This window comes from Cordyceps javanica, chromosome 4, assembly GCF_051103115.1.
Source record: "Cordyceps javanica chromosome 4, complete sequence".
Lineage (NCBI taxonomy): Eukaryota > Fungi > Ascomycota > Sordariomycetes > Hypocreales > Cordycipitaceae > Cordyceps > Cordyceps javanica.
Genome location: NC_139298.1, coordinates 3,238,425 through 3,260,370, shown reverse-complemented (window position 1 = coordinate 3,260,370; position 21,946 = coordinate 3,238,425). Strand labels below are relative to the sequence as shown.

The 21,946-nt window shown below is 56.1% G+C and overlaps 9 protein-coding genes across 9 annotated transcripts; 4 read left to right on the top strand and 5 right to left on the bottom strand.

Moving 5' to 3' along the window:
• Window positions 1-588: 588 nt before the first annotated feature.
• V2A60_006873 (uncharacterized protein) lies at window positions 589-1,187 on the top strand (the record flags this gene model as incomplete). Its single annotated transcript, XM_083258163.1, has 2 exons — window positions 589-832; window positions 901-1,187. The coding sequence occupies 2 exons, from the start codon at window positions 589-591 to the stop codon at window positions 1,185-1,187; spliced, it is 531 nt and encodes a 176-aa protein (XP_083114289.1).
• A 149-nt stretch (window positions 1,188-1,336) lies between these two features.
• On the bottom strand, window positions 1,337-2,292 carry V2A60_006872 (uncharacterized protein; the record flags this gene model as incomplete). Its single annotated transcript, XM_083258162.1, has 2 exons — window positions 1,337-2,119; window positions 2,182-2,292. The coding sequence occupies 2 exons, from the start codon at window positions 2,290-2,292 to the stop codon at window positions 1,337-1,339; spliced, it is 894 nt and encodes a 297-aa protein (XP_083114288.1).
• A 271-nt stretch (window positions 2,293-2,563) lies between these two features.
• V2A60_006871 (haloacid dehalogenase superfamily protein) lies at window positions 2,564-3,508 on the top strand (the record flags this gene model as incomplete). The annotated part of the gene is made up of 2 exons (XM_083258161.1): window positions 2,564-2,580; window positions 2,653-3,508. The coding sequence occupies 2 exons, from the start codon at window positions 2,564-2,566 to the stop codon at window positions 3,506-3,508; spliced, it is 873 nt and encodes a 290-aa protein (XP_083114287.1).
• A 162-nt stretch (window positions 3,509-3,670) lies between these two features.
• Window positions 3,671-8,157, bottom strand: V2A60_006870 (uncharacterized protein; the record flags this gene model as incomplete). Its single annotated transcript, XM_083258160.1, has 4 exons — window positions 3,671-4,297; window positions 5,247-6,690; window positions 6,761-7,312; window positions 7,385-8,157. The coding sequence occupies 4 exons, from the start codon at window positions 8,155-8,157 to the stop codon at window positions 3,671-3,673; spliced, it is 3,396 nt and encodes a 1,131-aa protein (XP_083114286.1).
• Window positions 8,158-8,505: 348 nt separating this feature from the next.
• Window positions 8,506-9,327, top strand: V2A60_006869 (uncharacterized protein; the record flags this gene model as incomplete). The annotated part of the gene is made up of 1 exon (XM_083258159.1): window positions 8,506-9,327. One exon carries the CDS (start codon window positions 8,506-8,508, stop codon window positions 9,325-9,327), a length of 822 nt encoding a protein of 273 aa, XP_083114285.1.
• A 1,113-nt stretch (window positions 9,328-10,440) lies between these two features.
• Window positions 10,441-11,055, top strand: V2A60_006868 (uncharacterized protein; the record flags this gene model as incomplete). Its single annotated transcript, XM_083258158.1, has 1 exon — window positions 10,441-11,055. The coding sequence occupies one exon, from the start codon at window positions 10,441-10,443 to the stop codon at window positions 11,053-11,055; it is 615 nt and encodes a 204-aa protein (XP_083114284.1).
• Window positions 11,056-11,789: 734 nt separating this feature from the next.
• Window positions 11,790-13,928, bottom strand: V2A60_006867 (major facilitator superfamily domain-containing protein; the record flags this gene model as incomplete). Its single annotated transcript, XM_083258157.1, has 4 exons — window positions 11,790-12,791; window positions 12,916-13,071; window positions 13,414-13,626; window positions 13,731-13,928. The coding sequence occupies 4 exons, from the start codon at window positions 13,926-13,928 to the stop codon at window positions 11,790-11,792; spliced, it is 1,569 nt and encodes a 522-aa protein (XP_083114283.1).
• Window positions 13,929-17,506: 3,578 nt separating this feature from the next.
• V2A60_006866 (pepsin-like aspartic protease) lies at window positions 17,507-18,949 on the bottom strand (the record flags this gene model as incomplete). Its single annotated transcript, XM_083258156.1, has 2 exons — window positions 17,507-18,006; window positions 18,094-18,949. The coding sequence occupies 2 exons, from the start codon at window positions 18,947-18,949 to the stop codon at window positions 17,507-17,509; spliced, it is 1,356 nt and encodes a 451-aa protein (XP_083114282.1).
• A 1,058-nt stretch (window positions 18,950-20,007) lies between these two features.
• On the bottom strand, window positions 20,008-21,502 carry V2A60_006865 (Zn(II)2Cys6 transcription factor domain-containing protein; the record flags this gene model as incomplete). The annotated part of the gene is made up of 3 exons (XM_083258155.1): window positions 20,008-20,719; window positions 20,794-21,259; window positions 21,310-21,502. The coding sequence occupies 3 exons, from the start codon at window positions 21,500-21,502 to the stop codon at window positions 20,008-20,010; spliced, it is 1,371 nt and encodes a 456-aa protein (XP_083114281.1).
• Window positions 21,503-21,946: the final 444 nt, after the last annotated feature.

Sequence of the window (21,946 nt, the reverse complement as noted above, 5' to 3'; positions counted from 1 at the left end):
TTGGTGGTCAGATTCGAACCAAGTTAAGCTTGTGTGCATGCGAGGATCCGAGTGAGATTTAGGTGCAGCCGACCGCGACCCGCGCGCATGGGAGCGGGGGGCTTATAGTAAGACGACGATCAGTTGCCTGCGTTGCCGAATCGGGGAAACAGGATGCAAGGTTGACGCAACGCAAGGTCGGGCATGGACAAAGTCGAAATTTCGAGAAATAGAGATCTATGACCAATTATCTAAACGCTGTACAAAATGCCGTGTCTGTACGTAGAGCAATGCTCCATGAAAAGTTGGAGGTTGCTTATGACACGGAGCCCAGGGGCGTCTTCCGCTGCATGATATGGCCAGAATATGATGAAAGTAAGAGGAAAGCAGGTCGGTAATTCCGCATCAAGCATCACTAAACCCGTAATCAGATGGTAAGATGGTAAGATGTCATGTCCCCATTTGGCAACGGGCCAATGCGCTCCATGGTATAAAGACTCTCGGCTCTTCTACTTTTTGTAGAGAAATCAAGTTTTTAAATCACATTTGACAACCCAATCCATCAAGCGATATACTAAGAATTCTTCGAAACACACCGTTTCATCCAAAATGAAGGTCTCTGCTATCCTCTCCATCGGCCTGGCCGGTGCCGCCTCCGCGCACTACGTCAAGAGCCTGACCGAGTACACCAAGGAGCTCCCCCAGTGTGCCGTCGAGGCCATGAAGGTCGGCATGAAGAACCAGGGATGCGACCTCAAGAATGTCGACGCCAAGGATTTTGACTGCATTTGCGACAACTACCTCGCCATCGACGGTCGCGTCTACGCCGAAGTCGACCACTCCTGCGCCGCTGGTATGTTCCTGACAGCTCCGTCCAAGGCAATACGCGTCATTACCACTCACACGTATAAAAAAAAACAGACTATGCCTCTGCTGCGGGTATTCTTTGCGGTGCTTGGGAGGTGGAGAGCACCACTGCCTCTGACCTGCCCCAGGCCACCAAGGCCCTCGCCAACATCCTCGGTGCCGGCGCTCCCAAGGCGCAGGCCACCGCTGATGCCACCGGCGATGCCAATGCCACGGCGCCGACACCGGCTCAGCAGGCCAAGGACGCCGCTCCTGTCAAGAACCGTGCTCCCGTGCCTACTGGTCGTATCGCCCGCTCCTTTGGCGGTGCTGCCGTCGCTGCCGCCGCCATGAACCTTTGAATGGCTGGCTGCTAGTCCTTTATTTCCTAGATCATAGATGATGAGAGCCAATACTCAGAGGGCTGTATGTAGATATGGATAATGTTTGACGCTTTATTTGCACCTTTTATCGAACCCTGTACCTCTAGAACCACATACACTAAGCTGTGTCATGACCCCTTATTGCCTTGAAAGTTCATGCTGTAGCCGCCCGTCGCTTCATCCTTGACCATTTGGAAATTATTCGTGCTGAGACCAAACGGTTTCAGTATGCCATCTCCCAAAGTGCGCAGCTTTCCCCACATTTCCGCAGTCTCTTTTTCCTGCGCCGCCTTGGTTTTGGGTGGCAGCTTGACGAGCTGCAGTCGTACCGTCTTCGCGTCGGCTGCGGTGAGACCGGGTATCTGGGAGAGGGCCTTGTAGTCCTCCTCTGCGCCGGCCAGGTTTGACCAGCCTCCAGCTTCTGCCCGTGCTCGTCCTCGTCGCAGAAGCGCCTTTATCCGTATACGCTTGATGTCGCCCTTGATGGCCTCTGGAACATCAGCGGGCGTGAAAGGAAGCTCTTCTTCGTCTACGCTGGTTTGATCATTCTCTCCAGCTGATCTTTTATTTGTATGGGATTGATCACCGTCTTCCTTGACCTTTGCATCACCATCATTCTTCCCTTTGCCCGGGATGAGTTCTGGCTTAGCCTCGGGAATCAGTCCGAGTTCACGCTCCATGGCCATGAGGGTATCCAAAGCGCCTGTGGCAGCCTTGGCAGCCTCTGACCACTCCTCTAGCTTTATTTGACATGCCGAAATGTTGCTGTGGATGACTGCCCGCTCGAAGTGCCTGTAGTCAGGACATGACGACAAGGCATCCTCATACTGGACTAGGGCGGCATCACAATCACCAGAGTTGAATAGCTCATTGGCTTTGGCTTTTTTCTGCGCCGACTCCTCCAGAAGTACCTAGAGCAACTCTATTAGCATACGTGTCTAACCATGGCATTTCACACGGCCATAAGTCGCACCTTTTCCTCCTCGGCAGAGAACCGTATCTCGCCAGACTCTGTGAATTTGGCGGTTTGCTTTCCACCAGCCTCGGGCGGCTTTGGCGCTCCGGAGGCTTCACGAGACGCCATAAATTGAATAGTCGGGCAATGGAGATGGCTTTTTCCGAACCCACTTGGACAGGGCTGCTTTTGTTACGGCTGATGATGTAGGTGCGAGTATGACGCCCTCCTTGGACGCTGGTACAAGGTGGATCGAAGCAACCCCACCACCCCGCGCAACAACATTTTTATTACCCAGAAGAGTTACCAAAGCTTCACTCTGCTCTCCTTCACTACACCTGCTTCTACACCCGTTTGTTGACCCTTCACTGGCCATTCTGCTATTTCATCTCACTTCACAATGGCACCTAAAACTGAGTACGTTGCAATGCGCGCGCTCGTCAGGGCAGCAAGCACTTGAGTGGGCGAGCTAACCCCCTACCCCGCCAGCTTCCCTCCCGTGAGGGCCTGCCTGTTCGATATGGACGGCCTGCTCCTCGACACCGAGGACCTTTACACTCTGTGCGTGAATATGGTGCTGGAAAAGTACGGCCGGGAGCCGATGCCGTGGTCCGTCAAGGCGCGGCTGCAGGGCCGGCCCGGCCCCGAGGCCAACAAGATCTTCAGCGACTGGGCGCAGCTGCCCATCTCGACAGACGAGTACAAGACGCAGCTGTCCGTCTTCCAGAAGCAGCTCTTTGGCACTGCCAAGCCCCTGCCCGGCGTACCCCAGCTGCTCAAGGACCTCGACGCGACAAAGGGCGCCGGCGCGCCGGCCCGTCCATCCGGAGGGGACGCGGCCGCGCTGCCGCCGCCGCACGCGGTGCACATCGCGCTCGCCACCAGCTCGCACCGTGACAACTTTGACCTCAAGACCAACCACCTACAGGAGCTCTTCTCCGTGTTCCCCGAGGCGCGCCGCGTCAAGGGCGACGACGAGCGGCTGCAGCCCGGCCGCGGCAAGCCGCTGCCCGACATCTTCCTGCTCGCGCTCAAGACGGTCAACGACTCGCTGCCGGCGGGCGAGCCGCCCATCGCGCCAGAGGAGTGCCTCGTCTTCGAGGACTCGGTGCCCGGCGTCGAGGCCGGCCGCCGCGCGGGCATGCGCGTCGTCTGGTGCCCGCACAAGATGCTCAAGAAGGAGTACGCCGGCCGCGAGCCGCAGGTTCTGGCCGGCCGCACCGGCGAGGCGGGCGAGGTCGACCTGCACCAGCTGGGCGAGGTTGACGACGGCTGGGCCGAGTATCTCGAGACGCTGGAAAACTTTCCGTACGAACACTACGGCATCGTCATCCCCAAGGCTTAGGCGCGACGTCGGGGACCCGAACGTGGCGGAGAGATGTGACGAATGCAAACGAAAGCAAAAGCGCACACATACGACATGATGCAAGAGGCTACTGGCAAGTTTATTGATACACATAGATCTAATGAAATAGATGGAAAGTCAAAGGCCGTGACTAGCTGCCTTTTAAAACACAGCACCCATCACAGCACCCTTTCTCCGCTTTGACTTGGCTGCCTCTTCGTAAATGCTCAGGAACGAAATCACGACCATGAAATCAAACAGCGGTCCCCGCTGCTCATTGATTCTGAGGTCGCCTCCTTGAGAAAGCATGCCCCCTTTATCAAACGACGCAACCAGGCTCCCCGTCTGCGCGTCCACCAGCTTGTAAAACGACGACCCGCAGCGCTGCCACGAGTACGTCCTGCGCGACGACGCCTGCTCCCACCCCGACGCGGGCACGTTCATCTGAAAGTCATACTGGCCGCCGCGGAACGCCGCGGCGCGCTGCATGCTCTCGCACTGCGGCTGCGGGCCGTCGGTGCCGACGGCCAGCCGCACGTCGTGGCCGCCACCGAGGTGGCTTGTGGCGACGACGGGCGCGGCCGGGTCGGCGCCGGCGTGGAGCACCAGGTTGGGCGTGTTGGGCGTGAACTTGGAGATGGCGCAGTAGAAGGCCGGCTGGCCGTTGGGCCAGAGGAGGTTGTAGTGGCGGCCAAAGGACGGCTTGTCGACCCGAAACTGGCGCGGAGGAGCGTTCATCTTGTTGGACTTTGGTGAGGACGAGTAGTCATAGATTTGCTCATGGATATGCTGTGTGGTGTATCAGACTGAATGCAGAATACTGTCAAGGTCAATGTGATAATGTCGAGGCAATCGAGATGACTGCAATCCTCCCTTCTGCTTTTTATAATTTCTGCTCGGATCTTCTGCAGTGTTCTTACGCGGCGAGGCTATTTCGCCAGCATCTAACGGCGGCATCTTTGACGTCAGTCAATCGCAGCGATTTCCCCTTTGGGTGGAAAAGAGCGCTGCGAGCCACTCGAGGTTTCTCGCCAACCAGGGTCTCGTCGTGAGAGGCTAGTGGCGCAGCCGAGCCGATCAAGGCATAGCTGAGAGCCTTGCGACACGACGATCGCAACCGAGCCACCGCGTCAACTTTTCAATAAGTCTCCGAAACAAAACCCTGGCCGTTAAGAACAGAAGAAAAAGACAATACTGGATCGGCCACAAGCGTATCCCCTCGTTCCAAACAAGGAAACATAAGAGTCTCGTGATTCTTTCTTATTGGCTGAGTTCATCTCCTCATCCGCAAAACTACCCGAGACCATGCGTCTTGACCATGTGGCGATGCCAGTTATCTTTTCGCGGAAACGTCTTTCCTCCGCTCCTCGAATACTCGCAGCCGTCGACTGAGCAAAAGAACCTGCCATTGACACCCCCCTTTTCATGTCTGTCTCTGATATGACGGTCTCGAAGTGTCTTGGTGCTGAAACCCCTTCCGCAGCTGCCATAGGGACATGGGTGCTGCTTATCATTGCCATGTTCGGTGTGTCTGCGTCAAATGTTAACAGCGAGTCTCGATGACGAAGGATTGGAGCAATCTATCATACTGTGTTGTATTTGGCTCGTGCGATGATGGTTTGCGGGCGGGTTCCATTCCGGGAAATGCTTCGTCCTGCATTGCGTCGTGGCTCCGGATAGCCAGTGGCGGGTGTCTTGCTGTTTGTCCAAACGATTCAGCCTGGAGGGTTTCTCTTACTTTCTCAGACCCATCGAAACTGAGTTTCTCATTTCCCTTCACACTTAAATCGTGAGCGTCGACTTCCATTGATTCTGTATTCCCGTCAAGTGTCGCCCCCGCCTCCTGCAGGATGTGAGCCGCTTCGCTGCTATCCCCCTGCGTCTCATACCAAAGTGCGGTATGGCCACGATTGTCCACGGCGTTTATATTCGCCCCAGCACTGATCAAGTGTCGCAGCATCGGCAGCGACGCCATGCGCAACGCCAGCACCGTGAGGTGATGGTGCGACCGAAAATCCACCCATTCGCGCCGGAGCATCATGTCAATTGTCTTTTCAGCATTTCGGTGGCACGCCTCAAGAAATGCGTTTTCCCAGTCATCCTCGGACTCCAGATGCAAATCTGCACCCAGGTCGACCAACACCTCTACGGCGTGCGCGTAGTCCCTATCCATTGCGCAGCTCAGTGGCGAGCGGCGGTCGATGCCCTCGCCCTGCGGGCTCATTCCCCATTCGACGAGCTTCCGGATCGTCCCGCACTCACCTGCTTCAGCGGCGCACTGCATGGCGTCGCCGTACCAATTCTGAATGCGCGGGTCGGCGCCCTTTTCGAGGAGTAGCTCGACGACTGCAACTTGCCCACTGCTGGCCGCCTTGATAACAGGCGTGGTCCCCATGTTGGTGACCTCGTTGACGTCGAAATGTTCGAGGAGACCTCGGATAGAGTGAATCAGGCAGTTGACAGCTGCTTGATGCAAGGGCGAGGTGCTGACGGACTCTCGAATGCCGTAGTAGCCCTCGTGATAGCCTTTTTGGTAGTATAGGACCTGAGTTGCGGCTGAGGCTGCTCGCACTGACGTGTAGAATGTGAGAAGCTTGTTCCACACTTCTGGATCCGTCTCTACGGGTTTGACGTAGCTGCCCCAGAACGCAGAGGCGTATGAGAGAAATGGGTACGCTGCCAAGCGTGAATCAATCTCGACCTTTGTCATCAGTGGACCTGAATTAAAATCGTCCAACATCATATAATTGAGACAATCCACAGCCAGTCTGCTCTGAAACTGAGGAAACAGAGTCTCCGAAGCGGAGACTAGGTACTCTTGTATGGCGTAGTGCGCGAGGCGAAGCTGGCCCGTTTGCTCGTCGAGAGCCGCGAGGCCCTGACAGCAGTCAAGAATCATCCTCGCTGTCGGGCGGTACTTTGCGTTGACAGAGGTGCTATCTGGCCGGAGGGCCAAGATGTCGCTGAGTTCGCTAGCTTGGAAGAGCCGCTTGGCATGCGTGAGATGCATCAACGCCGACAACGCCAGCCGGCTCCGACTTCCAGGCAGCCGCTGTATCCGCGAGAGGGTATCTTCAAACGCGTCAGAGAGGGTGTCGGTCAGTTGTTCGAGCTTGTCCTCCATTTCACCAATTGTCGGTTCGTTCAATACCGTACGAAGCTGTAGAACAGGAAGCAGAAACCTGTACCGAAGAAGAGAGAAGAAAGAAGAGTCAGTGTATACGCACCAACGTGGTAAAGCACGGTTCTTACATTCCACTTGCGCTTTGCGTAAGCTTGTCAACTAGCTGTTGCGCAAACTGCTCATCCGCGATTTGGTGAATATTTGCAACCTCGCACTGCTCGAGGACGTAACGTCTGATATCTTCCTCTTGAGCTTCAATCTTGATTTCGGAATATGTTTGAGAGACGGGCAGCTGTTCATGCACATGTGGTCGGCTTGTTACCAGGACATGACAGCTGCCGAGCGCATCGAGTCGATCCACGAGCTGCAGCATGTACCTGATATGCTCGGATTCGTCGAGAGCGTCAAACACAATGTACGTCGCTTCGGGCAAGCGGACAATCTCTTCCAAAAGGCGCTCGTATTCGGGAAGCTGTCTGCCCTGCAGCGTACTGCGAGTCTCGTACAGTTCCTTGACCGCGGCGGGCAGCTCGGGCAGCTGCTCGAGGAGCTGCCGGAGGATGCAGGAGACGACGGCGAGCGGCCCCTGCGACCTGTGGTCCTGGTAGTCAAAGTAGTAGTACGCCAGCGCCGCGTGCGGGCGGGCCGGACGGCTACGCAGCTCGTCAATCGCAGCGCAGCTTTCACCGTTTGTCAGCAGGCGTTTCCCGGACCAGACCGACCAACGCCCAAGAAGAGAAAGAGAAACTCACGCCAGCATGGTCTTACCCGAGCCCTGGATGCCGTTGCACCAGAGGACGCGGGAGGCGGCGAGCCCGTCCCGCCACCGCGTGAAGGCCGCGCTCGCCAGCAGCCAGCTCCCCGTGTCCCGGGCCCGCGAGCGCTGGAGGATCGCGTGCCGCGCGTCGTGCCGCGCCGTCGACAGCCAGTCCAGGACGCTCTCCCTGCGCTCCCTGTCGGCGCCCCGCTCCAGCAGCGCCGTCTGCTCGCGGACGGCGCCGCCCAGCCGCGACGCCGCGTCCTCCAGCCGGCGCGTCGCCCGCTGCTGCTCCAGCTGCTGCGCGAGTACGGAGACGACGCTGTCCGACGTCCGCGCCAGCAGGCGGCAGCCGTCGACCGACAGCGCCAGCTGGATCCAGGTGGAGAAGCCGCGCAGCTCCGTCACCGTCCTTTGGTGCTCCTTCTCCGTCAGCGGCCACCGCAGGAGGCGGCCGAGCGTCTTCTGGGCCGAGTCGCGGTCGAGCTTGCGCGCGAGCGCCTGCATCTTGGTCTCGATGGCGGCCGTGCACGAGAGCAGGACCGACATCTGGTCAAACTTGACGTCGGCGGCGGCGAGGCTCTCGCCGCGCAGCAGGGACTCGAGGTTGCGCACGGCGCTCTCGAGGACCTCGAGCTCGAGGATGAGGGAGGCGATCATGTTTTTGGCGCCGGCGACGGCCTGCACGTACTGGTGCGCCGTGGCGATGACCTTGGCGATGAGCGGGAGTACGCCGGCGACGCCAAAGGATATGGAAAGGGGATCCATGCCGTCAAGGGCCCCAAAGATAATGAGTGTCGACTGATAGCGTGCAAATGTGAAATCCGTATCGCAATTTTCGAAAAATGGATATAAACCCAATCATCGCTAGAGCCTCGACTTGGGTATTCTGCGGCTGAGGGGTAAGGCAATCAATCTTATGCCGAAGGCTGATTCTTTAGCTGCATCAAGGGCTTGCCTGGCAGCCCACTCACTACTGCACCTGCATACGCACCAGTTATATGCGACAAGTCCTACTTGCGCTACGTTATCCAATCCTTTGGCGGGTTTATCTCTTCCGCCTACATCCTTGGTTTACGATGTGCTAAATCCTACGTACAGTGGTTCTTGATAAGCATGTCACTGCCATTTACGGAGTCGCTCATCACTTCGGACCCAGCGGGGTACCAGCGCGCCACGCAGTCGCCGTTCCTGCGGCGGGCGGCCGAGGGCACCCTCCCCAAGGCCATTCTCGGGCGGTGGCTCGCCAACGACCGGCTGTACATTCACGGGTATATACGCGCGGCGGGGAGTCTGCTGTCTCTGCTGCAGCTGCCCGAGGTTGTTGGCCCTTCTGGCGGCGCCACCACCACCACCACCACCACCACCACCACCAACGACGACGACGAAGACCCCGCCTCGGCGCTGCTGGCGTGGACCATTGACGCGCTGGTCAACATCCAGCGGGAGGCGGGCTTCTTCGTCTCGACGGCGACGCGGTACGGCCTCGACGTGAACCTGCCCGTCGACGCCTCGAGCGGGCGCGTGCCGGCGTCGGCCAAGCTGGACGGGCTGCGGCAGTTTGAGGCGCTCTTTGACGGGCTGCGGACGGCCGAGCCGGTCCCGGAGGGGCAGCCGCTGCGGTGGCTCGAAGCTGCGGTGGTGTTTTACGGCACGGAGCGGTGCTACCTGGACGCCTGGACCTGGGCCAAGTCGCACATGGACGCGGGCAAGGCGGGCGAGGACGACGAGGACGGCGGCGCGGTGCGGCGCGCGTTCATTGCCAACTGGACGGGCGACGAGTTTGTCGCGTTTGTGGACAGGCTCGGGGCCATCCTCGATGACGCCGTGCGGGCGCAGGGCGGGGAGGCGCGCGAGGCGCTGCTGCGGCGCGGGCTGGTCAAGTGGCGGGAGGTGCTGGCGGCGGAGGAGGCTTTTTGGCCGGCCGTCGATGTCTAATGTCGTGGAGAGGCAAGAGGGAAGAGGGGAGGGCGAGTTACAAGGATGTACTAAAAGTACTCGGCAGCAGCGCAAATACTTTACTCGGCTATAATCAAGGGACCGACCCCCATCATGGGCGTTGGTACGTCATGGCTGCTGGAGATGGAGATGGCAGGATCGGACTCTTGAACCATGTCGAGACAAAGGATCGTGTCTTTCTAGAATGTCCGAACGCCGAGGTACCGAAGGCTATTTTTGTTTGCATTCTACTGCATGAGAAAGGGCAAACACCAAAATAATAATTAAAAAAAAAAAAAACCACACCAGGGTCCAACCAGTTCGGAAGAGCCGCAGTCACAAGGTGCGTGGGTGTCTCTTGGCACTGCACGTTGTACCTGGTGAGCCAGATGCTGCGCCACACTGTCGTCGGGGCGGTGCGTACGGGTGTGCGGGATGCCCTCCGTTGGCGGCTGGCTGGAGCGCGGTGAACCCCGGTTCATTGTGGCTGGGGGGCCAGCGCAGCACAGCACAGCACACAGCACTGCACTGTAACTACTGCACACACCAGAGCAGCACGGGATTGAGGCGCTGGCACACACCACAACCACGGATTACGCTACAGAAGCTTTCCGTAGCACAAGAGCAAAAGCCAAGCCTCCTTTCGCCGAAGCCGCAGAGGTGGTTGTGCGTGGCTGCTGCGCCACCACTAGCTGGGCCAGGCTCTCCTCTTTACTGAGCACCAATTAGCCAGTGCCCTTTAGCCTTTAGGTACTCCGTAGTTCACTCTACATACCTGTTACCAGTAGTTGGGTACCTGTTAGCCACAGGTAGGCGTTTCTGCCTCGCGGGGTTTCATTCTCCTCGGAGCTTAGGTATGATGACATGGGAAACGGGCTCATCGTCATCATCAGGGAGGAGGGGCTTTGCTCTTTCGGCGCCATCTTTGATGCTTATTTAATTCTCCCACCACCTCCCACATTCTGCCTTTTTTCTTCTTTTCCATCTTTCCCTCATTACTTCAACCTTGAAATTTATTCAGGCGAATTAATTTTATAGCGAGAACTTTAACAAGTTTCATCGCTACCTCGTTACCTCGCTCCTTGCACACACACACACACACACACACACACCATGTCCAACCAAGATTACTACGGTGGCGGCGGCGCTCCCTATGGCGGACAGCCCAACTACAATAACCAGGGCGGTTATCCCCAACAAGCACAATACGCATCTGGCTCGCAGCAGTACAGCAACAACAGCAGCCACGGCGGCTACAACCAAGACTACAACTACAACAACAACGGTGCCGCTCCCCCCGGCGCCTACGGCCAGTCCCAGCCCAGCTACGCGGCGCCGCAGCAGCAGTCGTACGACAACCGCGGCCACTCCCCCGCGCCGGGCTACAACACGGGCGCACCCTACGGCGGCTCGCAGCCCCAATACGACAACAACAACAGCTACAATAACCAGTACAACAACAACAATCAGGGTGGTGGTGCTCCCTACGGCGGCCCCAACAACGGCGGCCCGTACGGCGGTCCCGGCGGCCCCGGCGGCCCCGACGGGCCCAACGGCGAAAAGGGCCTCGGCGCCACCCTCGTCGGCGGCGGCGGTGCCGCCTTTGCGGCGCACAAGGCCGGCGCCGGCTTCCTGGGCTCCACGGGCGCGGCCATTGCCGGCGCCATCGGCGCCAACTTTATCGAGCACAAGTTTAAGAAGCACCACCATGGCGGTCGTCGCGATTAAGTGAGAGCGGGAGGGTGCAGTGAGAGAAGAAGGAGAAGAACAACGACGACGACAACAACAGGGAGAAGACGAAGACGGGGTTTATGAACAAAGAGATGCATGACGAATGGTAACTTTTTTTTTGAAAAGAAACAATGGATGGGTTTTACTTTTACCGTTTCTTTATTCTGTTATTTTAGCCATCTTCATTTTCATCAAGTTTGCGGGTTTTCATGTCCTGATTTAGGGCCTAGGGAGGGGATTTATAGTAGCGAATCATATATTTACCTTTTTTTTATTCAGCAATTCATTCTTATCACTATTATTGTTATTCCGATTCCGTCTTTGAGTCTCCCCTTTTTTTCTTTTTCTTTTTGACTTTTCCAACGGTTAGATCGGCATGTTTTGGAGTTACATTGTCAATCGGGACGGCAAGTCGGGAACCACATTTCACGTTCCATTTGGGTTACATTCATCGTCAATGCACACGTCAAAGCATGCCCCAATCTATCAAATCAGTTGCACGGATATGGGAAATGACATTGGCATTGACATGCTCCATTTTCCATCTATGAAAAGTTCCTTCTGCCTGAACGGTTTCAATCTACATGTCTTTATATATGAAAACAAAGATAAATATAGATATAGATATAGGCATATAAATATATATATTTATTAAAACGGCATCGGCAACCAAAAATGTATACATAACGTCATAATTAAAGCCAGGGTATCCGTCGTGATCCTCCCCTCCCTTACGCAATCGACCCCTCGTGGTGCTCGCCCTCGCGTCGGTGCGCGACCTTTTCGTCGCTCGCGCCGCTGGGCCGGCGGTGTGCCTTCGCGGCGGCGACGGCGATGGCGTCCCAGCCGGCGGCCTCCTGGGCGTCCTGGTCGTGGACGACGTCAAAGTTGCGGCGCAGGTGCTCGGGGCCGAGGAAGGTGAGCAGCATGGTGTAGGCGTAGACGCAGGCCATGAAGATGCAGATGACGAGGCCGTAGTCGTAGCGCGACTTGGCGGTGGCCGTCGGAGGCAGAGGGAAGCGCTCGCCGATGCGCGACTCGATGGTGGACGAGGCCGACGAGACAAGGTTGCCGAGCTGGTACGAGGTGCCGACGACAAAGGTGCGGAAGGCACCCGGGGACAGCTCCATGAGGTGGATGGGGATTACGCCCCAGGCGCCCTGGACGAAGAACTGCTGGAAAAAGGCGGCGGCCATGATGGCCTCGGAGCGGACAAAGGTGTAGGGGTAGAGCAGGGCGCCGCCGCAGACGCAGCAGACGATGATGCTGATGCGGCGGCCGACCGACTGGCTGAGGAAGCCGACGACGGTGCCGCCCGACATGGCGCCGAGGTTGGCGACGACCTGGGTGACGGTGACCTGGTCGGCGGAGAAGGAGAGCTGGTTCTGCAGCATGGTCGGGTACAGGTCCTGGCTGCCGTGGCTCATAAAGTTGAAGCCGGCCATGAGGAGCACGAGGTAGGTGAGGAGGAGCCAGTGCCGGCGGATGGCGATCTTGCCCTCGCGGAGGAAGACGGAGCCGACCGAGGCGGCCCCGTGGGCGCCGCTGTTGCGGGCCTCCTCGCGGAGACGCTCGCGCTCGCGGTAGACGGACGTCTCGGGCAGCATCAGGCGGAAGACGATGAAGAGCACGGGAGGGCCGGCGCCGAACCAGTACAGCGGCCGCCAGCCGTGCGAGGTGGTGTTGACGAGGCCGCGGGCAAAGGCGGCGCAGAGGAGATAGCCAAAAGCATACTGAGTATTTGAGTGTCAGTAAAAGACACACACAAATTGAGGGGGAAAAAAGTCTCAACAGTCTCGACAGTTTCGACAGTTTCGACAGTTTCGACAAGGGTGAGTAGATTTTGGCTAGACTTACACCTTGCTGCAGCATACCACTGAGCAAACCACGGGCGGCCTCGGGGCAGTCCTCCAGGGCGGTGGCGGCGGCATTTCCGTAGAGGCCACCCATGGCCACGCCGAAGAGGGCGCGGCAGGCCAGAAACTGAGGGTAGGTTTGGCAGAATCCGGTTCCCTACATGATTATTGTCGAGATTGTTAGCCAAAAACAAGAATTGTACTTGTATGGGTGGGCGGGTGGAAAAAACGGCCGAATCGGAGCCGTGGCGTTGTCCATGGTTATCAGCCACTTGGTCTGGGGGGGAAGTGCAGGGGAGGGGGCCACGACGCCAAGAGATCCAGCCAAGCCGGCAAAAATGGTCCAATTCATTGTTACGCCATTTTTGTCATGGCGACCCGCTCTCCGCGTAATAAGAGAGCAGAACAAAGATGCGCGCCAAGTATAAGACAAAGCTGACATGACTAAAAGGACAGGAAAAAACACGGAGAGGGAGACATATCCTGGGGATCGGCTTACCAATTCGAGGATAATAAAGAGCAGGTTGTTGACGACAAAGGGCCACTTGCGGCCGTAGCGATCGCTGGCGATACCAAAGGTGATGGAGCCGACGGATCGGAACATGAGGACGAGGGTGATGCCCCAGGTGATGTCGGTCTTTGTCTTGCCAAACTGCTCGGCGAGGTCGCTGACGGTCAGGGAGACTGTGAAGAAGTCAAAGGCATCCCAGGTCTGCAAGGGAGGGGTCAAGTTAGCTTCGGTAGAGCTGAAAGGGATTTGGGGGGGGATCTTGTATCCGGAGCAAGGCAGAGTGTTATCATGTTTTGATTGCTTACCCAGGCCGCAAAGGCGATAAAGAAGAAAGCCCACTGCTGAGCGTTGAGCATGCGCAGCAGACGGATAGGATTGGGCAGGTCGAGCATGGCAGGGCGCAGGGTGGTGAGGCGCGTCTTGAGATAGGTGCTGGCCGACATGCCTTCGTGAGGTGAGCCGGCACCCGGTTCCTGGCTGGCCATGACGTCGTGTTGACCCATGGCTGGCTGGCTGTGTGTGTGTGTGTGTATTTATTTGCCTGCTGTGACGAGTGGTGAAGAGGCAGCAGCTGCTGCAGCAGTGAGAATGGTGATTTACTTGCAAGGTGCGAGACCAAGTCCGGACTCAACACAGAGAAATGGGAGAAGGAGGGTGCGGGTGAAAGAAGAAGGGTGGGAGGAGGAGAAGAAGACGAAGGGAATAAATAATATGAAAAAGAAAAAAAGAAGGAAATCCGGTTGGGCCGAGTGTGGGAGGGCAGGACACGATACAAATAGGCATTTATTACTTTCAAAGGCACCGGAGAGAGAAACACCTACTTAGATGGGGGAGGGTACAGAGAAGAGTGACGAGGAGACGGAGAGGCCCTAGCTTAGTCGCGAGGCTGCTCAGCGGGCAGGCAAAGCGAGGCAGGCAGGCATGGCAGGGCGGGCAGCGAGGCTAGAGTCGAAAAGTGAAACTTGTGGTCGATCTAGAGCTGTCGAAGAGCTAATCATGGGATGCCAGGATGGATGCCAGGCTGGAGGCCAGGATGGATGCCAGGATGTTTTAGGGCAGGCAAAAAAGGAGCCGAGTGTAATCCGTAAGAGCATCCATCGGGCATAGTCCGTAAAGAGTCAAGAGCGGGCCATTTGGGGGGGGGGGGTGAGGGGGCCTATTATTTTTGAGCTGCACTGGATTGGATAGCAACATGAATAGCCTATTGACTAGGTAGGAGCATGGATCATGGAGTGATGGAGTGATGGAGTGATGGAGTTGGTTGGGGCTCTTTTGCGGCCAAGAAGATGGAGAAAATCAGAGGTGGAAAGAATAAGAATGAAAAAATAAAAATGAATAAAAATGAAGTAGTTGCATTGGGGTGGTTAAAGAGGCTCTGACTGGCAACTGGTAAACAAATTCCTGCAGTAAGGATTAAGTATAAGGGCAGGCATTGCAGCACTGCAGGGATCGATGGAGGGGCGAGAGCAGGGGAGTTGGGGATGGTCAAGGCACGAGCTGGACTTGCTGGAGTCATTTTGGGGAATCATGACCCGCCAGCTGCCTGGCCGCTGCGAACCCGGCGCTGCTTGCGGGGAAGAGGGAGGGCAAACGGGGCTCAACCACACCATCCATCAGCCATACCAACCAACCACCAAAAGCCATTTGCCGTTTGCCGCATTCCTTCACATTGCCAGTCCGTTGCAGGGCCGGGGGAAAAAAAGTAGATGAAAGGATAAATAAATATATGATGAATGGATTCATTAGAGAACCGACCCCACACTCGATATAATGACTTTGATTAGACCATTTCCATGGCGTCCATATCTGGAGATGGTGTGGTGGGAGGGACAGAGTGTTGGCCGCCTCTCCATGCGGTAAGTTGTACAGTACCCAAGAATACTGATACAGTCGTGAACGAGCCCATCCGTTTTCGAGCTGCTGGTGCAAATGGGAGGAGATGGATTTCACCTGTTGGATGGATACTCTGTACCAGTAATACGTAGACATCGACAGCCAGGCAAGACCCTGTTGCAGACGGCCGTGCATAATCAAAACTCAAATTGAGCTAGGTGTCGAGAGGCATCGTCATGTCGAGACAATGGGGTTGCTCCTGGTGTGGTTTGACCATGATGCATTGATGGCTGCCGAGGTTATGGCTCAATTTTTTTCCTTTTTTTTTCTTTCCTTTTTTTCATATTCTTTTGCTGCTGCTACTACTACTTCATCTCATCTGCGAGCACCGTGTAGAATGTATACAGTAATAAACAAGATGCTTGCCTTTTTTTTGCTTCTTACCTGAAATGCCCGTTTGCCAGCGCGCGCCCGTTTGCAACCTACTATACGTACCTAACTACCTGTTGCTACCCCAACTTTGTCCCTCCCGCCTGGGCGACTCCACCCCAACAAGCCCTGCCTGGCCCGATGCTATAACGAGACAATAATATGGTGTGATAGATATAAGATTTCACAAGGACTAGGAGAAAAGAAAAAAAAAACGAGAAGAGCAATTATAAACATGACGAGTCAGACATGAGTACCTCTGAACCTTTTTTAAAAAAAAAAAAATTCCTCGTCTTCAAACTTGCCCGATTCATGCTGCCAGACCGCCCAGCGTTATTCAAGAATACCTCCCCCCCCCTGTCCCCCAGGCGCACGTTACAATGCATCAGCACATCCCCCAGCGCATCCCCCCTCGCCCCTCTTGCCCCGGTGACGTGACCGGACAATGAGCGAACGAAGAAATGATCCATAAAATATTAAAAAAAAAACGGGGTTAGCAGAAAGACAAAATAATACAAGAAATTTGAGAAGAATGAGAGAGAGGGAGAGAAAAAAAAAGAAGCCCCCCCGCGCGCGTATCAGTCTGTAAGCCCTGGTCATCAGCTGGCGTCGTCTCTAGTCCGATATAGGCAATATCGCCAAGCACTCTCGGCAATCTTGTGCCGGGCCTTTCGCCTCTTGCGCCTTTTTTTCTCTCTTTTTTTTTCTTTCCGTTGCCCGGCTCGCCCTCCGTTTGCATTCGTTGATTCATCATTTCTCTTATTTGTATTGTCTTTGAATTGAATTTTGATCCCGACACTCTAATTCAAGATATCTCCGCTTCCTTTTACCGACTCATTTCTCTTTTTTGCTATCCGCCTACAAACCCTTCATCAACAAACGCCACCCTCACACCATCTCCGACAAGCTTCGTCCCGTCTGCGAATTCAGCCTGCGTCATACCAGACCCCTCCCCTCGGTGCTTGTTCATGCGAATCCGTTTGAATTCCAGAATTTTTAGTGTGGAATGTCCGTTCCGACGCATCCTGTTTTTCCACATCTCCATCCATATTGCGGGGAAGGTTATGCCTCTTGCATGTTAGCGCCACCATGCAACTGCCCACCCTCTCTAGTTAGTACCTCCAAAACATGACGATGTTCAAGTAGTCCGTACTTGTCTGGACCATCCTCAACCGATGTCCTCGTCCTTGTCCTCGTCACGCATTCGCCCTGTCATGCATGCATACCTACTTGCCGACCCTGGTTGCCGCAACACGAGCTGCGTCACAGACGAAGTCAGGGACGGACAAGAAACCAGAGAGAGACGAGTAGAAAGAATCTACCTCGCTCGACCACCTTTACGGAGAACGATGCTTTCCAACTTTCCCCATACTCATCTGGGCCCCTCATATCCATCCGTCGCCTCAACTTCAATCTCAACACCAATTCTGCCGATCCGCGGGCTTGCCTTGGTGGCCAGACTCCAACCACAACCCATCCCACCTCCAGAATAACCTTGAAATTTAGCAGCGACGCTCTCAATCTCCCGTCTTTGCGAGGTTTGAGAATTAAAAAACTAATAGCCCCTGCCTCCCCCATCCCGCCAGTCCTAGAACCACACTAAATCAAGCCACAAAACGCAACGACAGCCCACTCGTGCTCCTCACATCCCGCCACGTCGCCGACCTTTACCGTCCCTCTGCTTCCTGGACACGAAAAAGAGCCGCAAGCTGATCCCAAAACAGTATCCCCGGATCGTCGGCCAGTCACGCGCGTGGGGGGGAATGGGGGAGGGGAGGGGAGGATGGCTGCTGTTGATGCTGATGCTGTGTGCCCTTGTCTATGCCACCAGCGTCTTGTTGGCCCAGCCGATGCGCAGCCTCGCTTCGTCAAAGACGGCCACCCCGGCCTGCAGCGCGGGCGCCCCAAACACCACCATGTCGCCGGCGCCGCTCTGAAGTGCCCCAACGCACTTGCCCGGCACGCTGTCCGCCGTCGATGCGTTGATGTATCGTCCGGGAACCGTGATTGTGGCGTGCGCCTCCACGCCAAAAGTGAAGTCCGGCAGCGCCGCGCCGCAGTCAAAGACGTGCCCGTGCTCGGAGGCGCTGTACCTCGCCCCCGGCACCCTCGCGTAGTAGTCGTCGACCACGTCGGACGGCACGATGATGATGGTCGTCCCCGTGTCCAGCGTGCCCTTGAGCGCGCGCCTCTTGAACGGCTCCTTTCCGACGGCGTAGCCTGGCGAGGTCCAGGCCCAGTAGCCTGCGCTCGCATCCACCGGCGTGTAGGTGATGGGGCCGATCGTCTTGTCAATGTACCCAAAGGTAAATTTGCCCTCTGCGCAGAAAAAACAACTCTGTTAGCTCTTGTACTGTTGCGCGCATCTTCCGGCCGCCTTGCCTCCCATTTGATATATATACTCACGCTTTCGATATTGAAAGTCGACGGTAAACACCGACTCACTGAGTCGGGCCTTGATGTTGCTGAGCCACGTCTTCTGCTTCGTCGGAAGCGCAAAGTTGAGCATGTCGAACCCCAACCCCAAGATGCCGTCCATGCCCGCGTCCTCCGCGATGCTCCTGGACACCAGCATTGCCACCTGCACGCCCTGCTCCTGCACCGTCAGCCCCCCGGCGCCCGCGGCCTCTCCTCCTCCTGCTCCTGCTCCTGCTCCATCCGTCGTCACCACCGTCACCGTGTCCCGATAGACGAGACCGCCGACGAAGCTAAAGTCAATGTACCCGGCCAGCCAGACGGCCAGCGGCAGCAGCCTCGCGGTTGCGCTCCGCGCTGGGTCGTACCGCGCCTGACTCAGCAGCGACGACGCCGGCATCGCGCTGCCGTACACCCACACGTCGCCCGAGCCCGTGTCGGGGTTGAGCCGGAACCGCTGCGGCGGCGTGCCGATGTCCACCTCGACGACGTACTGGTTGTCTGTAAAGGCGCTCGGGGACGCTGCCGCGGAGCCCGACTCCCACCCGCCGAGTTGTGCGGGCCGCCGTCGCCGCCCCCGCCGCTGGTGCCGGTCTTGCAGGTCTTCTTCTTCTTCCTCCTCCCGGGCTCGCAGCGCCGCCGATAGTGATGCAGGCGGCGTCACGTTGTACTTGTGGTATACCTGCGCCAAGGTCGTGGCCAGGTTCATCGTGCTCGCGCTGCTTCCCGGCACGGCGTCGAGCGCAAACGTCGTCGTGTCGGCAGCGGCAGCGACAGCGGCAGCGGCAGCGACAGCGGCAGCGGCAGCACTGCATGCCACGGCGGCCAGAGTAAGAAGGCCTTGCATGGCTCTTTTCGAAAGAAGCGAAAAAGAAAATAGCGTCTTAATACGTCTCAAAGGTAAGACTTTTCAAGGGAAGCTGCAGAGAAAAAAGACAAGGCCGTTTGTTTAAAAAAAAAAAAAGACCAAGTTTGCTGTTGGTCCCGTCCACAGAGACACTTTTTTTCACAAGACTTCTTCTGTGCGGCAGCAACTTGCCTGTTATTTATTCACCGCGCCGCAGCCATTGACCCTTCCCTGTCATCTCCCGTCCACTTAATGTATGCCCAGAATCTTTTCATCTTTCTTGTTTTCTTCTTCTTCTCGGTTTCTTGTCACCTCGGCCAAGGCCAACAACAACAACCCTTCCCCCCTCCCCCCCTTTTTTTTTTCTCACTCGGTCTGTCACTCTCACCCCTGTTGTCTCGCGAACATGCAGCGGTCAGCCAGCCTTTCTTTGTTTGTTGCCGTCGCCCACCCCTTCTAAACCTCCCCTGCCTTGTGGGTATCCGTTGGTGCATGTCTCGGGCTCTCCTCGTCTTCGCTGCCCTTTGTCTCTCGGGTCTGTGGCAAGTGGGTAGCGGCGGAAATGACAAGAAGAAGAAGAAGGAAAGAAGAAGCAAGAAAAGGTTCAAAAATAGAAATCATATCACCCAGTAGGGGGGGCGGGGTCGGGCAATGCACGCCAGTAGCCGTTGGGCCGTGGGTAAGGTAGGTTGTGACCGGTCAAGACACAGACAAGGCTGCCAAGGATTTCATGTCTTTGCTATGAAGAAAACAAACAAGGCTTGTAATTGTCAATATTTCGAGAAGAAAGGACTTTCAAGATTCTCGACGTGCTTTCTTTTCCCCTTTTAACCTTTATAGTCACACTGCACCAACATTCGAGGCTACTCGACTACGGATTGGGACCGTCATGAGGCTTTCTGCTGCATTCTCAACATGATGGTTTCATTCTTGTTTCTTTTCTCGCAATCTGAAAAAACCAGTAACTAGTCACTCTTGGAACAGGCATTACATTCATCAATGGCATCACGTGGCCGAAATGTCATGGGACTCTTGTCGTCGAGCGCCGCGCCCCCCCCTTACAAGAGACACGGCACAAAGTCGTCGTCGACGAAGCAGTCGTCCCACGCAGTCTTACCCGAGGTCCAAAACTTCTCCAGCTTCTCCAGGCTCCATTTCGCCCCCCAGTTGGGAACCGGCTGGTCCCAGATGCCTCGCAGGCGACTCGCGACCATGTCCCGGTACTTTTGGGGGAAGCTTGCCGCGACCGCCCCCATGACGATGAGCGGCCATCGCAGGTGGCTGCAGTCCTCCATCTCCGTGAACTGCTCATACAGATACTCCATCTGCTTGGTCGCCTCGAACACGGCTATACTGTCGCCTCTTGCATTCATCTGCTGCTCTCTCTCTCTTGAGCCGGGCTCGAGCTCTAGCTTTGTCACAATCAATAACGCGTACAAGTCGATCGTCACCTCGAAGATCTGGTGGGTTACTTCCGGCCACGCCGAGGCCACAAGAGCCCTGCCCGCTGTGAATTTCTTGTTCTTCATAAGTCCGGTAATCATTTCGGAGCGACCGATCACGAGAAATGTGCTGTCAATGTATTGCTGGCGAGCGGCAATCACTCGTAGCTGGGTGAGGCGAAGTATAGCAACCAACATGTATCCTCGGCAAGGCATAGCAGATACGGGTTTTTCGTCCAGTATGGTCTGGATCTCCTCGTCCGAGTAAGAGTCAAATATCCAAATCTGCTTGCTTATAGAGCTCGTAGTGTTTGCGCCAATGCACTGCCTGGGACCCCCGACCACGTCAGCGCTTCAGAACTCAGCCGCAAGTGAATGAAGAATAGATAGCCAGAGACCTACACTAATAGATAGGCAAAGCTCGTCGTGGGTGTTATCGGCCATGTGAAGATAGCCCTGACGCCGCCGTGATAATTCGCCAGCGAGACGTAGCCTGCAGCATGGGCCTGGCAGTTTGCCCATGCTTGCGTTAGCAATTCGTAATTGAACAAATCAACAACGTAATCAAGAGTCTTTCCTAAGCCCATGGGGTTTGCATCAGTGTCGGCTATGCCACGTATAACGATTCCGAGGAGCTTTGGTAGATACAAAAGACACTTCTGCCAAGCAGCGACGAGCAAGGGCTGGTTGGGAGGTCGCCGCAAGTTGTCAACTCGTACCGCCTCACCAAGGTATCTCCACAACATGGATATCTGCGTATAGGCGACTACAAATATAAAGTCCTCACGACGACTCTGTGCGTTTTCAATGCGGGCGTTCCATAATTGCTGAGAATCAGGTGCAAGGGCTGGCTGAATCACAGCATGGTCTGTAGCGCGCTGTTAGGCATCTTGAGGTCAGGTCTCGAAATGTACATACAGTAGTGAAGTGCGTCCGAATAGTCCCTACTCAGAGGGTCTAGAATCGAAGGACCGTCCCGAGGTCTCGCTGTATAGACATTGTAGCCTCTGCATTGCTGCCCAGCAGAAGTACAGCGACCACAGACGGGTCTTTGCTCATCGCACTTGACGCGACGGGAACTGGGGAGCCACCCGGTATCACCGTTAGCCATGTGCTCTGGAGATGAGCTGTGCGCTGATTTTGAACAAAAAGAAAAACCAACCGGCAGTTTAAGCAGCCAGTTCTGGCTCTGGGGGCCCATAATCTGCGCCTCTGGACCGACGTGCCAGCCGCGGCCGGTCCGGCGCTCGCAACGGTCGGCGCATCAGAGCCGAGTGTTTCGCCTGCGTGAAGCTTGGGATCCTGATATTTATTAGCCGTGTTCATGTCTGGGAACCTGAAAGCACTCTCTTACTCTAGGCTGGGTGGATGCATCTGCAGTAGTTCTCTTGTCTATGTCGCTTCCACTGTCATCTGTCACTTCGCGCCCGCTCTTACCTTGAGACGCTCCCAGTTTATTGGCGAAATCATTCTGTGCCCGGATGTACTCATTCCAGACTCTTGCTATTTCTTGGGTATCTATCGGTTTCCAAGCAATGTCACTGAATTTCACGCT